This window comes from Aquarana catesbeiana, linkage group LG02 (assembly GCF_042186555.1).
Source record: "Aquarana catesbeiana isolate 2022-GZ linkage group LG02, ASM4218655v1, whole genome shotgun sequence".
Classification (NCBI taxonomy): domain Eukaryota; kingdom Metazoa; phylum Chordata; class Amphibia; order Anura; family Ranidae; genus Aquarana; species Aquarana catesbeiana.
Genome location: NC_133325.1, coordinates 294,627,128 through 294,640,716, shown reverse-complemented (window position 1 = coordinate 294,640,716; position 13,589 = coordinate 294,627,128). Strand labels below are relative to the sequence as shown.

At 39.1% G+C, this 13,589-nt stretch overlaps 1 protein-coding gene across 7 annotated transcripts in view; it reads right to left on the bottom strand.

Annotated features, from left to right (window-relative positions):
* ATP11A (ATPase phospholipid transporting 11A) overlaps nucleotides 1-13,589 on the bottom strand; it is a 254,699-nt gene that overhangs the window by 40,321 nt on the left and 200,789 nt on the right. For 5 of the 7 annotated variants that reach the window (XM_073614522.1, XM_073614524.1, XM_073614525.1 and 2 more), the window contains exons 20-26: nucleotides 12,143-12,317; nucleotides 8,389-8,491; nucleotides 6,429-6,574; nucleotides 6,286-6,345; nucleotides 5,537-5,664; nucleotides 4,469-4,604; nucleotides 2,266-2,289 (exon numbers count right to left, since the gene is read on the bottom strand). In XM_073614522.1, coding sequence (XP_073470623.1) covers nucleotides 2,266-2,289; nucleotides 4,469-4,604; nucleotides 5,537-5,664; nucleotides 6,286-6,345; nucleotides 6,429-6,574; nucleotides 8,389-8,491; nucleotides 12,143-12,317 — 772 coding nt within the window. The remainder of the gene's footprint in view (nucleotides 1-2,265; nucleotides 2,290-4,468; nucleotides 4,605-5,536; nucleotides 5,665-6,285; nucleotides 6,346-6,428; nucleotides 6,575-8,388; nucleotides 8,492-12,142; nucleotides 12,318-13,589) is intronic. The other 2 variants (XM_073614526.1, XM_073614521.1) reach the window with 1 other exon arrangement.

Sequence of the window (13,589 nt, the reverse complement as noted above, 5' to 3'; positions counted from 1 at the left end):
GAATGCTGGAGAGGCAGCGCAGAAAGCCTATGATTGACATTAACCGGCTCTCTGCTCACGAAAGAGCAAGAACCGAGCAGTCAGCGGTGTTTGATCGCTCAGTTCTCCGCCTTAGAGGCGGCGGAGGACAGATTCAACGTTGGACCAATGCTGCATCCACCTAGGTGAGTATAAATGTTTTTTTTTTTAATGAGCATTATTGCATTCATAAAACCCTCCTTGTGATCTACCTGTATTTCTATGTCTGCAAGCAGGCTAATCACCTACGCATCCAGCCCCATGGGCCTGAACATCTCATGACAACAGAAGATAGTTGGCTCACAGCGTAACATTCCATCTTTCAGTCTGATATTTGATGTGAAGCGAATTATGCAAAGATAACAAAATAAAAAACAAAAAAACAAACTACAACTAATACTAGCAGTATTTCAGAATAAATTTAGCATCTATTTAATAAACACATGACCGAAAGGTTGACTTTTTAGCTGGGTTCTGCTCTAAGAACAAATTGAAACTTTTCCCCACAAATGCTCAAGCAATCGTTTTTATATTAAAAAAGGAAAAAGTTGATTTTGGGAACAGCTATCAAGGGCAGACATTTCCATAAACGGAGGGGAAGAATTACAACATTTCTGAACTTAAGCAGAACAGTATAGTAGTGCCAAGCTTTTTTTCAGGTGATCCTGTCACCTAGGGTGACACTGCTCACTCGGTATACTGTATATTAGGAGGATAGCTTTTCCACTCTGGGACAGGAGGTGTGTCAGGACTATGGAACACCTCCCCCTCTCCTTATATTTAAATATAGGGGGAGGTGTTCTGCAGTCCACAGAGCTAAAAATTGGGCAGGGCAATAGAGTAATGGGACAGCACAGCATTTCTGGCAGGATCAACAGGAATTTTGCACTGATTTTAATAAAGCACCTTCCATGAATAATTTAGCACACCAAAAGGGATCAATAAGGAGAAGTTAATTCTTAGGGTTTACATATGCTTTAAAATTAGGATAGACGTATGGGAACTGGCGACTTGTTTTAAGAGGTGTAGGCTCTGAGGACATCATCCTAATCATTCTTCCTAACATCAGCATGAAGGGTGCTAAAACATGTGGCCACATTCCTTTGGATACATCTCATTACAGAGAACTATACAATGAAGAATGTTATCTTTAATATGAGTAGAGACCTCAATGAGGTTTAGCTACTTGAAAGAACATTTTATTTAGCGTTGAGTGTACAGCCAATAGTTCTTTCTGTTCATTATCTGTCTTTTAACATATGAATTATGTTTTAAACTACATGGAATGAACTGACCTGGAAACTCTCCAAAAATTACCTGCAGACACCAGCAAATAAACAGATAACAGGGTCTCCAGATTTACAGGAGTTCCCAGCCACCAATTGACTGACTGGAGCACTGACGTCACATTGCCACAATTTTTCAATTTTTACCCAGATATTTTTACAATTGCCAATGTGCTACCCATATTTCTTGCCCATGTGTTGCCACAACTGCCAGTGTATTACCCACATATTGCTATGACTGACAGTGTGCCTCGATTGCTTTTGTGCTGCCTCGGTATTGCCACAAACGCCAGCATGTTGCCCACATATTGTCACAAATGCCAGTGTGTTGGTTGTCTTTTTCCATATTACAATAATAGAATCCACTAAAGACCTGGCGACATCCCTAAAAATATTTTGGCCATACCCCCATTTAGCCACAGTGTGCAGCCAGCAAGGTAGAATCTTCAAAAGGAAGTTACTGTTGTACTAAAAATACCTTACTCAATCAGCAACAATCAGTAACGGACTACCAGGCCTGTTTAATAATACTGTGCAATAAGCAAAGAGCTACATTTATTACTCACAGCAACCAACTCAGAATTCATCTTATATTTGTTTTTAGGGCTCTTTCTGACAGGCGCTATGCTTACAGTATAGCAGTGGCTGGCAGGCATTTAGGAGGTGCTACTGCAACCTCCTGATGCCCGTTTTGTGTCTTTATGAATTTATTCATTTATTTTTTAAATTGCCAACCAGCGATTTCACATTTCGGGACTGCGGTGCAACTGTGAGCCAAGTGTTTGGCTTACGGTTGCAGTGCAACCCTATTGATTTCAATGGGAGAATTCGACAGGCAGTAAGATACACTCAAGTAGAAAAAGTAAAGAATAAGGGTAATATCCATAAGGATTCTATCTAAAAGAGTCTAGTAAGAGAATGGATAGAACTGCACAGCATAACATATCAGTGGACGCCTTACCATATATGTGTTGGCTGTCAAGATCTGATGAAAGCAACAGTGGCAGAAGCAAAAGAAACAGAAACATAAACATGCACAGCACAACATAACTATGAACATAAACCAGAAGGTGTAACACTGAAAGGGTATGTATCAACGCAAATCCAATACATCTGGAGCATAAAACTGCAAATTGTAGATAGTTACAGTTTTATACTCCTTTGTTTCTGTGCTTTGCACTGATACATAGCCAATTTAAGCAGAAAATGGCTACAAAATGACAAGTAACAAGCAAATTAATACATGCATTTACTAAAAATGAAATGTTATTGGTTTTACTGTAGTCTATATTACTAGGAATACAAAATCAATGATCCAAGAATTTGTCTGTTCATATTTGCTTTCATCAGGATACTTGGGCAGTCCTATTTTTGCTATTTATTACATATCAACCCTCCAGAAGCAGGCTTTATGTTTACAACAGACTTCTATATACTGTATGCTTTGATGGTGTAAATTTATGCTTATCAAATTTATTAACTGATCCCACACATGCTCCTACTGTGATAAACTCAGAAATGGGAAGTCAGTAAAGGGTTCCTGTAATGTGATGGGAGAATGGGGAGAGAGCGCATTTGCTATGGGCCCCATATCAGCTAAATTGGCTTCTGTAGTGGAATGTTATTAAAGGATCAATTCACACAGCTTTAGCACAAGAATAAGGATCTTTATTTTATCCATGTGACAAATTTTTAAATCCTAATGAACTCTGAACTGCTGAAAATAAGCCTGGTCATACACAAAGCAAATTTTGTCCAATTTCTAATTAACCACCCAAAATTGCTTCTTGGATTGACTGTCAGCACCCACTAGACACCCATCCACCTGAATTGAAAATTGCCAGGAGGAAAATGGTAAGCCAAATACCACTTGCATCCAAAAAGGGACAGGTACTGTTCAGGTATTTAGACAGCCAGCAGTGATGCAGCAGGAGTGTCATCCATCAATGCTGTTTAGCATGGATAGAGGAATCTGTTTGATTTTTTAAAATTCAGCCCTAGGGGCTTATTTAAAACAAAACTGGATATACATGTATCGAAATTTGGCTGGATGGAACCAGACTAATTTCTAAGTGTGTGTACCCCCACTCTGTTCAACAGAAGCCAGTCTAATGACCAACTTCTGTCAACCGGTCCTGTTGGAAAACCAGCATTTGACCAGCTGCAAGAGAGGCAATTGCTGCAGTGCTGATCTGTGTATTCTGATGGGGTGGGGGTCCAGCTATCAGAATACAATAGCGTAGTGGAGTCCGAAATTTTTTTTCGTTCAACCCGCTGATTGAAATTGAAAAAAAAAAAAACTTTGTATATCCAGCCTAAATCCGAGTACACATGGGTTGAATGATGAGAGACAATGGCCGGTTCAAAAAAAAACAAACAAAAAAAAACCACAACATCCAACACTGGGCCCGTGTGTATGTCGGTCTGTCCGACAGAAGCCAGTCTTTTGCCCAGCTTCTGTCGGACGAGCATGCTGGAAAACCAGCATCCAACACTGTTTCCAGATCAGGGCTCTCAGCCAATGGCAGAGAGCGCTGATCGGAGTGATCTGGCAGGGGGGGGGTGGGGTGGGGGGAGTCCCCCTGTCAGAACACATAAGCTCAGCGGGGGAGATCGCTGAACTAACCTTGCATTTTTAGTACAGCGGCTCCGACCAGAGCTGACAGTTTTTTCATTCAACTCGTGGGGTTGAAAGAAAAAGACAAATAGTGTGTACCCGGCTTAAGCATCCTTATCTTGGTTTGTTAGCTTTGTGAATTGAACCTTTATGTGCCTTGGTTTTTCATTTCTCTTTAATCTTTAATGTCAAAACAAACAGGATGTCTGCTGGGATACTGTAGCCATTTTAAAATAAATGACTAAATCTACACAATAAATTTCACATATCAGATTATAGTATAAAAAATATGAGAGACTTGGACTATCAACTGCACATGCAAAAAAAAAAAAAAAAAAAACTAGCTTTATCAGAACTAAATTTGTTGCACACTTATGTATAAACATTATAGCAGCCAATATAAGTATACAGGCATATATATGGGACTGGCTAAAAGGAAGGTAGTTTTTGTTGCAAAATCTTTGAAAGACTAGTATACACATTTACTGTTGTTTTTATGACCCTAAAAATCTCAATTTCTCTGCCTCAGATTTCCTTCAGCACTTACCTGTCCATTGCTAGTCACAGTGGCATTATCAAATAGGAAGTAAGCCCCAAAGAAAAACACAACCGCATCAAACAGTCCCAGGAAGGTCCAATAAATAAACAGACGCCATCGCAGCAGAGCATTCTTGGCAATATCCCTATATAAGAGACAAAACAGGATGTTTGTTTATCCTGACTCATACTGATCTATTCAAAGCAAGTCACATTGCAAAAATAAAACCAGTAGTAGGTAGGTAGTGTTTTTTTTCTTTTTGTGTGTGCGTATCTAATCAGTATTTTTTGTACTGTCAATTAATATTATTTCTTTTCATAGCCCTTTTTTTCCTTTTTGTTAAAAATGTAAAACAATGAGGCTTCTGTAACCCTCAAGATCCTTGAAAATGATAATGCACTCTTAGGCCGGCCATACACGAAGCAAAGTTTCTTTCCTGCAACCACAGGATTCGCTTGATTCCCCCATCAACACAAACAATGTTGATGCGGGAATTCCTCCTGCCCGGGCGATCGTTGTCTTCCGGTGGGGGGGGGGGGGGGGGTTGGGGTTAGGACAGAGGAAGCCGTCCACGCTTTTGGAGAAGGCAGTGATTGTTGCTAGCAGCTATAGCAGCCACCAGAGATAATCACAGGTAAAACCTGGCAAGGTGGTTGTATCCAAGTTGATCGATCAATCGACTTGATTCATTCAGTCTGCCTATACACGGGTCAAATCTCTGATGTATGGCCTTGCCTTAGAAACCAAAAAGATACGTTCTTTTCACCTCCTTTTATTAAATTTCACAAGCAATGGCAACATTTTACAAAAATCAGTATGTACACATCGAAAAAGAAAGCCACTGGCAGACAAACCTGCCTACAGTTAATTCAAGGCAACATCCCAATTGCAAAAATAGTTGTATTGATTTGGTTTATATTGTATTCATACAGCAGGTTTCCTTTATTATCTTAAAATGTATTCAGAACTGTAATTACAGCTGAAAGTATAATCTAATTTAGGAAATCAAATTCACTCAATACTCACATAAAAACACACACACAGATTCTTATCCAAAGTACACTTTGTATAATATACCTGTATAATGTGGGATCTCTCTTCAACATTTCCATACTAACATGTTGCTCTATTAGACTATACAACAGTATAGGCAGTGAAGTGAAGCTGATATTGTACAGTGTTAGGTACGCAGTATCATATAAAGGCTGTAAAAAAAATATTTCCAAATTTAGATAAATTTGGTAACATGATAATTATAATATTAACTTTTAGCAATACTGAGTATGTAAAACAAGCTACAATCATTTTAACATAAGAAAACAGTTGCGGTTAACACCCCTTTCACACTAGGGCACTTTGCAGGAGCTACAGCGCTAAAAATAGCACCTGCAAAGCGTCCTGAAAGAGCCGCTTCTGTCTCTCCAACGTGAAAGCGACAAGGGCTTTCACACTGGAGCGGTGTGCTGGCAGGAAGCTAAAAAAAGTCCTGCTAGCAGCAGCTTTGGAGCGGTGAAGGAGCGGTGTATACACCGCTCCTGCCCATTGAAATCAATGGGCAGCGAGTCTATACTGCAGCAGCGCTTTGCGAGTGGTTTTAACCCTTTCTCGGCTTGTTTAAACCCTTTCTCGGCCGCTAGCGGTCGAATAGCGCCGCAAAATTGACGGTAAAGCGCCGCTAAAAATAGCGGTGATTTACTGTTGACGCACCCACCTCCCCAGTGTGAAAGGGGCCTAAATGTATCAGTGTGAGATTTAGCAACTACACTAAATTTTTCCATATTGTCCTTTCTCCTGATCTGGGATCCATTTTTCTTTTCATTACTGACCTGCTGGGAAAATCCACAGAAGAACTGGTATAAAAACTGGGGGAAGATAAAGCACACATTCTGAAATACAAACAGAAGAAAATGGTGAAAAAAGGAAGTTGGGTTTGAGCTGCATGCATTCACTGGTAAAAGGTTATCCTTACCTTATAAAAAAAGTACTGAACCAGCTCTGCTATTCTAACATAATAAAAATGACCATGAACTAGAAGCATCTTCTTTAAATGTTTAAATTTAGGTATTGCATAGTCACTGTTCCTGGCTGCCTGTCTTCCCTCTTTACCGATAATGCCTGAAAAACAAAAGAAGAAATTGCTCTTATTGGGAATGTATGGTCATTTCAATGATTTTTAAATGGCAGGCACCAGGTTCTTCAGCACTTCCTATGCTTAAGGATGGCTAGCAAAAGGGGCTTATGTGACACCTAATTATCCCCATCAGCATGGGGCCCAAGTACCATTGGGAGAAGTGCCCCTTTTTTGGGCAACCTCTTTCAATGTACCTTCTCAGTGCAGGGGGACAGTGCAAGCTAGTATCACTATGGCAGGGGGCTGCATACTTTCTGCTGCCTATTGTGCCAAGCTGGGTATGCCTATAAAAGGGACAGGCTGTTTTTTTCATTTTCAAACTGTGTAAAAATAGAGAGCGATCAGGCCAATCAGTAAAGCGTTTGCAGAAAAAAATTTCGCTGGTGAACCCTTTCATTGTATAGCCCTTTGTTTCTACACATAGTTGTGCATGGAAAATGTATCAGTTTTTATGATTGTATGTTCTCTCTTTTCTGTAATAAAGTAAATGGCCATATATGTATAGCATGATGGATTGTGGACAGAGATTCTGATTGTGTATGGCTTGTGTATTGTACTTTAATAGAGACACAATTCGGAACACAAAATTTATATAGATCAATAATTATCTTCCTATTTTATTTCCATGTATTAAATGTTAATTGTCCCAGTCCCACCTCTGTTGTATTTACAGTAAAAAGAATGAAAAGAGAGGGGTTATTAGATGATGGATTAAAATCATATAATGCAGCCATGCCCTGCAGGCCCAGTTCCCAGTCTTGTATCTACTGCTTTCCTCAATCCCCCTTCTAAACATGATTCTGCTTATGCCCTCCGCCGCCAAATGGGCGTTCTTGACCAAGGCTAGATAGGAGGCAGATACAGGTGGTATTGATGACTCCGACTGGGAGGATATTCTAGATAATTACAGGTCTCGTCTAAGATTTCGAATAGACTAACACAGCTATGTATTGCATAGAGTGTCCAAGTACTACCCCTCTCGCAGTCCATTATGCCTACTCTGCTCTAGGGTGTATGGTACCTTCTATCACTTGCTGTTGCATGCCCAGTAATACAAATGTTTTGGGTCTAAATAGCACAATTTCTACATGACCTAATGGGCTCACTTTTAACACTAGTTCCTAAACAATGCCTGCTAGGTCTCCTCCCTGATCCTGATACCGATAAATTTATAAAAATATTCCTGCATGATTGGCTCTTTAGCACAAGGGAAGTAATTGCACACAACTGGATGCAGGCACTCCCCTCTACATTTCATTCCTGGTTGGTGGATGTGAACGCCAAATTCCCATATTGGTATGCCTACATAGGGGCTGCCCATCCAAATATAATACCATTTGGGACCAATGACTAACACTCTCTAATACTTGTGTATGAATGGCTGATCTGTTCAACTGCAGATTCTTGATTACTTTACCCAAGAACTTTTCTAATTGATCTACTTGGTGTACAGACAGGCACCTCCCCTTTTGTTACTCTCTTAGTGCCATCATTGTCATGCTATGTATTTGTACGTGAATGCCTGCAACACAACATGCCTGTTTTATACATGCTGGGTGCACATGTCATGTATATTCACATTCCCCATCCCTTTTTATTTTATTACTTTCAATAGTCTGATATCTCCACATTGGGATTTATAGGTCAATAGAGAAGTATGTCATGTAAAGCCTTTTACTTTAAACTTATTAGGATGCTGTATATGCATTTTTTCCAATAAAGACTTTATTATTCACCATGAAAATCATATAATGTACACAGATATTTAGACTACACAGAACCTATTTACCAAACATACCAATGCCAACGTGTGCCTCAAGGATCATGCTGACATCATTTGCACCATCTCCTATGGCCAGTGTAATTGGACGTTCTCTAGATGTCTTTATTAGTTTGACAATCTATAAAACAACAAACAACTTTCTGACGCACTGGATTACACATTTATGGCAATACATAAATATTCATCAATAATTTGATTTGCTGAACATGAGAAAGATATAAGGTTATACATAGACCTAGTCAGGACTGTAATATTACCAATAATGCCTTCTAGTACAGGTTCCACTTCACTTGTTACACAATAACTTATTCTTAGACCCCATACACACTATGCAACTTTTGTTGTCCGATTTCCGTTAGATTTACCAAAACCATGTAGTGCAAGGGCCTGCCTGATTGTATACAAATTGAAACTCTTACGGTTTGACCTCATATTATATGGTTTTGGTAAATCTAAAGGAATCAAATCTACAGAAAATTGTATAGTGTGTATCCAGCTTTAATGAACTGCCTAAAATCCAATCAGTGGGTGGCAATGTCACCACTCTGCTCCACATCCTTCTACTCCAAAACCTATTGTCAGGCAAACAGTCTAGGTATTCTGACAACCAGTTGCCACAGCAAGAGATTCATCCGCCTGCACTGTTTAACAAGGAAGGAGGAATCTGTTAGATTTTTTTTTTATTGAGCTCACAGGCTGAACATAAGAAATCTATGGGTGTATGGCAAGCCTAACTGTCTCCATTAAAATGCATTGTTGCAGACTCCATGCTGTCTGTGTAAAGAAATTGTATTCCACTAATCACATACCTGGAGGGGAAAAAGGTGATAGTTACATTTCCTTCAAGCAGCTTAGAGCATTAAGACCTACATTAAATCTTGGTGTGTGTGAATATATATATATATATATATATATATATACATACACACACACACACACACACACACACACACACACACACACAATATTGTCAAAAGTATTGGGATGCCTGCCTTTACATGCACATGAACTTTAACGGCATCCCAGTCTTAGTCAATAGGGTTCAATATTGAGTTAGCCCACCCTTTGCAGCTTCAACTCATCTGAGAAGACTGTCCACAAGGTTTAGGAGTGTGTCTATTGGAATGTTTGACCATTCTTCCTGAAGCACATTTGTGAGGTCAGGCTCTGATGTTGGATGAGAAGGAGTGGAAAAAAGGGGATGGAAGGTGCGTGATCTAAGTGATAAAGTTTATTCATAAACAAAGTAGATGAGTCCAAAGAAATTACTACGAGTTCATACAAACTTGGTTACAAGATATTCATTAAAAATTAGTTATGCTCATACAAGGGCAAATGCTCAAGGTAGGCTAATGCGTTTCGAGGTGTTCCCTCTTCATCGGAGCATTGGAAAGTAAAAGAAAGTCTGTAGGATGTGGTAGATATACATGGAGAGGGGTGGCTGATTAGGAGATGTATCCCATAGTGGGTGATGTATTCTCCTTTACTCTAGAAGTATCCACATCACATCGCTCAAGATGAGATAAATACCAAATGTATGTGTGTATAATTAAGGTTCTAGTAGAAGGCACATGTATACAAAGTGTTGGAATTATACATTATACATTGTAATGACAGACAAGAAACGTATAAAAAAAATTTGGAAAAATTAGAACACTGAGTCATTGAAGTATTGAAACATTAAAACATTAAGGCATTAAAAACCATTAAAAACCATTAGGAGCTAAACATTATTATTTTAGAAGTATTACTAAAAAATACTTGAAAAGTATTAGAGCAGTGAACCATTAAAACTGTAAGCCATTAGCTCTACTTATTAGAGTCGGTTCACTAAAACGCAGTTGTAGGTTAAAATTTAAACACAAGTGCATAAATGAGGATGAGAAGGCCTGGCTCGCAGTTTCCGCTCTAAATTCATCTTAAAGGTGTTCTATTGGATTGAGGTCAGGACTATGTGCAGTCCAATCAAGTTCCTCCACCCCAAACTCGCTCATCCATGTCTTTATGGACCTTGCTTTGTGCACTAGTCCAAATCATTTGGTGGAGGGGGATTATGGTGTGGGATTGTTTTTTTAGGGGTTGGACTTGGCCCCTTAGTTCCAGTGAAGGGAACTCTTAAGGCATCAGCATACCAAGACATTTCGGACACTTTCATGCTCCCAACTTTGTGGGAACAGTTTGGGGATGGCCCTTTCCTGTTCCAACATGAGTGCGCACCAGTACACAAAGCAAGGTCCATAAAGACTCTGATGAGTGAATTTGGGGTGGAGGAACTTGACTGGCCCATACAGAGTCCTGACCTCAACCCGATAGAACACCTTTGGGATTAATTTAAAGCGGAGACTGCAAGCCAGGCCTTCTCAGCCAACATCAGTGCCTGGCCTCACAATTGCGCTTCTGGAAGAATGGTCAAACATTCCCATAGACACACTCCTAAACTTTGTGGACAGCCTTCCCAGAAGAGTTGAAGCTGTTATAGCTGCAAAGGGTGGGCCAACTCAATATTGAACCCTACAGACTAAGACTGGGATGCCATTAAAATTCATGTGCGTGTAAAGGCAGGCGTCCCAATACTTTTGACAATATAGTGTGTAAATAAATATATATATATATATATATATATACATATATACATACATACATACATATACACACACACACCCACATACACACACTACTCACATTTAAACGGCGGCTATGAAAAAGTAAGAAAAAAAAGTGAAGCTGCTCTGTTTCACCAAGCTACCCTTCATACTAGCTAATATGTACTGCATGTGCCTTATGATATACAGTATATATGAATGATAGACAATTCTTGTGCACTGCAGTGTAAAATAAATCTGAACAAAACAATTAGTTACCAAATTGGCAACATACCAAGGTTTTCTACTTCAAGGTACTTGTGCTTGTTTGTAGTTGGAATTCAATACATAAAGTTTGGTAAAAGAAATTTAGATATGCAAGATGTGCTACCTAAAGAAATTTGACTATGGGTGATTGTTCAGTATATATAGTAGCTTTAGCATTTCAGAAACTTTTGACTTCCAGAGACTGTACACTGGGACTGGTGCACAAAAATAATAATAAAAAAACAAATAGTGAGAGACAATTTTGTGGCCAAGAACCCTTTTTTTTTTTGAACAGACAAGAATAAAATGACTAGATTTGATCAGGCTGACAAGGAAAGGAATACAAGACATTTTTTGAATGGAGGAGTTAAAGAGCGAACAACCCCCTACGATCTCTGAGCGGTGGAACTTACAGCAGCTGAGCCAGAAAATTAAAGCACACGTTGAATGTGGCATAATATGATTAATATTTTTAGAATCCCCAGCAACACCCTCTGGACATAGTATACTTAGAATTAGAGGTAACTAATCTGGACCCAGCACACGGTAAGAAGTACTTTTTTTTTTCTGGGAGATCTGTAGCAGAGGGTTTTTTTACCGTTACTTTTGCCATATGCACAGTATATTATCTCTGAATATTTGCATAGATCCACTAAAATGCTATCAGCTCATATTTGTAGATTGAAATACTACAGCGCAAAAAAGCAAGGAGTATGAAGACCATAAAATTTGAAGCAGAAAAAAACCAAAAAAAAAAACAATGTATAAACGTATTTGATCAGGGTAAAAGTATACTACCCTGTACATTGGGAACCTAGCTGTTCAGTGAGTATAAAACCAGATGCCTTACAAATGGTGTGCTGACCAACGGGGAAGAAGTTACATTTTTTTGGAAAACTAAAAACTTGAAGGCTCAGTACCTGTGCTTTCTGCAAAGGGGCCATCCGGCAACACAGAACAGCATTGCAGTTCCTGCAGATGTCGAGGAAAACCTCTCTGTAGTTTGTGGAGCTCCCATCTTCTCTAGGTTTCATTATTAATGAAAGTGCGGCTCCATCAATAATTAAACCATAATCTTGGAAATCGGTTGAAAACCTATACCACGTTGAAGAAAAACGACATAAAAAGGTATTAGTGTGATGCTGCAGCTGTCTACTCCAAGTCATTTACTTAATGGAAACAAGAACTGTGTATCTGGTTTAGGCGGCCCAGCAGCTGGTTGGGCACTTGGGTTAATTAGAAGACAAAGATTATGAAACAATGAGACCTGCAGTGATATTTCTTATTAACCTCCATGGCCATATTTGAAGATGAATAGGAGATGCGTCCAATCGTCTATCCAGTTGTGTTGCATGTCAGACTAAAGCACACGATCAGAAAATCGTACAAAAAACCACATTCGAAGCGATCGTTTAATAATCTGATCGTTGGTGCACAGCTTTTGAGAGCAGATCAGGACAGGTCATGTGAAATTATCCGATGAGACAAGCACAAAAAGGTTTCTCGTACGATACCAGATTGTACGATTTTCATGCAATCAGTACAATATTCATACGAAAATACAAAATACTAAAAATACAATACGTTCCTTCCAAATTTTTATATACTGTCATACAAGAATTTTCGACAATCTCATGGTGTGTACCAGACTTAAGTGGAGTTTAAAGATGAGATTGTATGTTCTTCCTGTGTTTCCATTGGTTTCTTTCAAGTGGTCTGGTTTTTTCCTACAAACCAAGAACATACTGGTAGGCAAATTGGATGCCAACTAAACTGGTCTATGTGTGGGTGTATCAGCGTCTGACTAAAATATGAGAAGATTAGGGAAAGGACTGCAAACTGTGCTAAGTACTATGCAACTGAATGAAGTAAACATAAATAGGACGCTAGTAAAGTTTTAAGAGTACAATCCAATTTAAGGATGGTGTTTGCATTTTATAGTTGACAACTCAAAACCGTATAACCAAATAGGATATGCTGTGAAGGATCAAAAGGAATCAAAAGGTCCTCCAACTGAATCAATGCATAACACAGGAAGCATTTTAGGAACAAGAGTTACTTACACAACATATCCTAAAATAAGCGGATTATCCCTCACTCCAAGTCCAGGACATTGGGTGGAGATGAGCAAATAAATTCCTCTATGCTCAACTACCAGAAATACAAATCCAGACCTGGCAGGCCTAGGATTGTACATACCAGTGACATTAAATTTGCAATGGTTAGGCCATAGTTACAAGAATGCAGCCTTTAGTGACCAAGCACTCATGCACACTGCAGCTCAAAAAAATAAAAAAGCTGCTGTTACAGGCATTTGAGCTTTTATTTCTCTGCCTAAAAGCTTTAAGAAAGCTTGTGCTTTTTTGT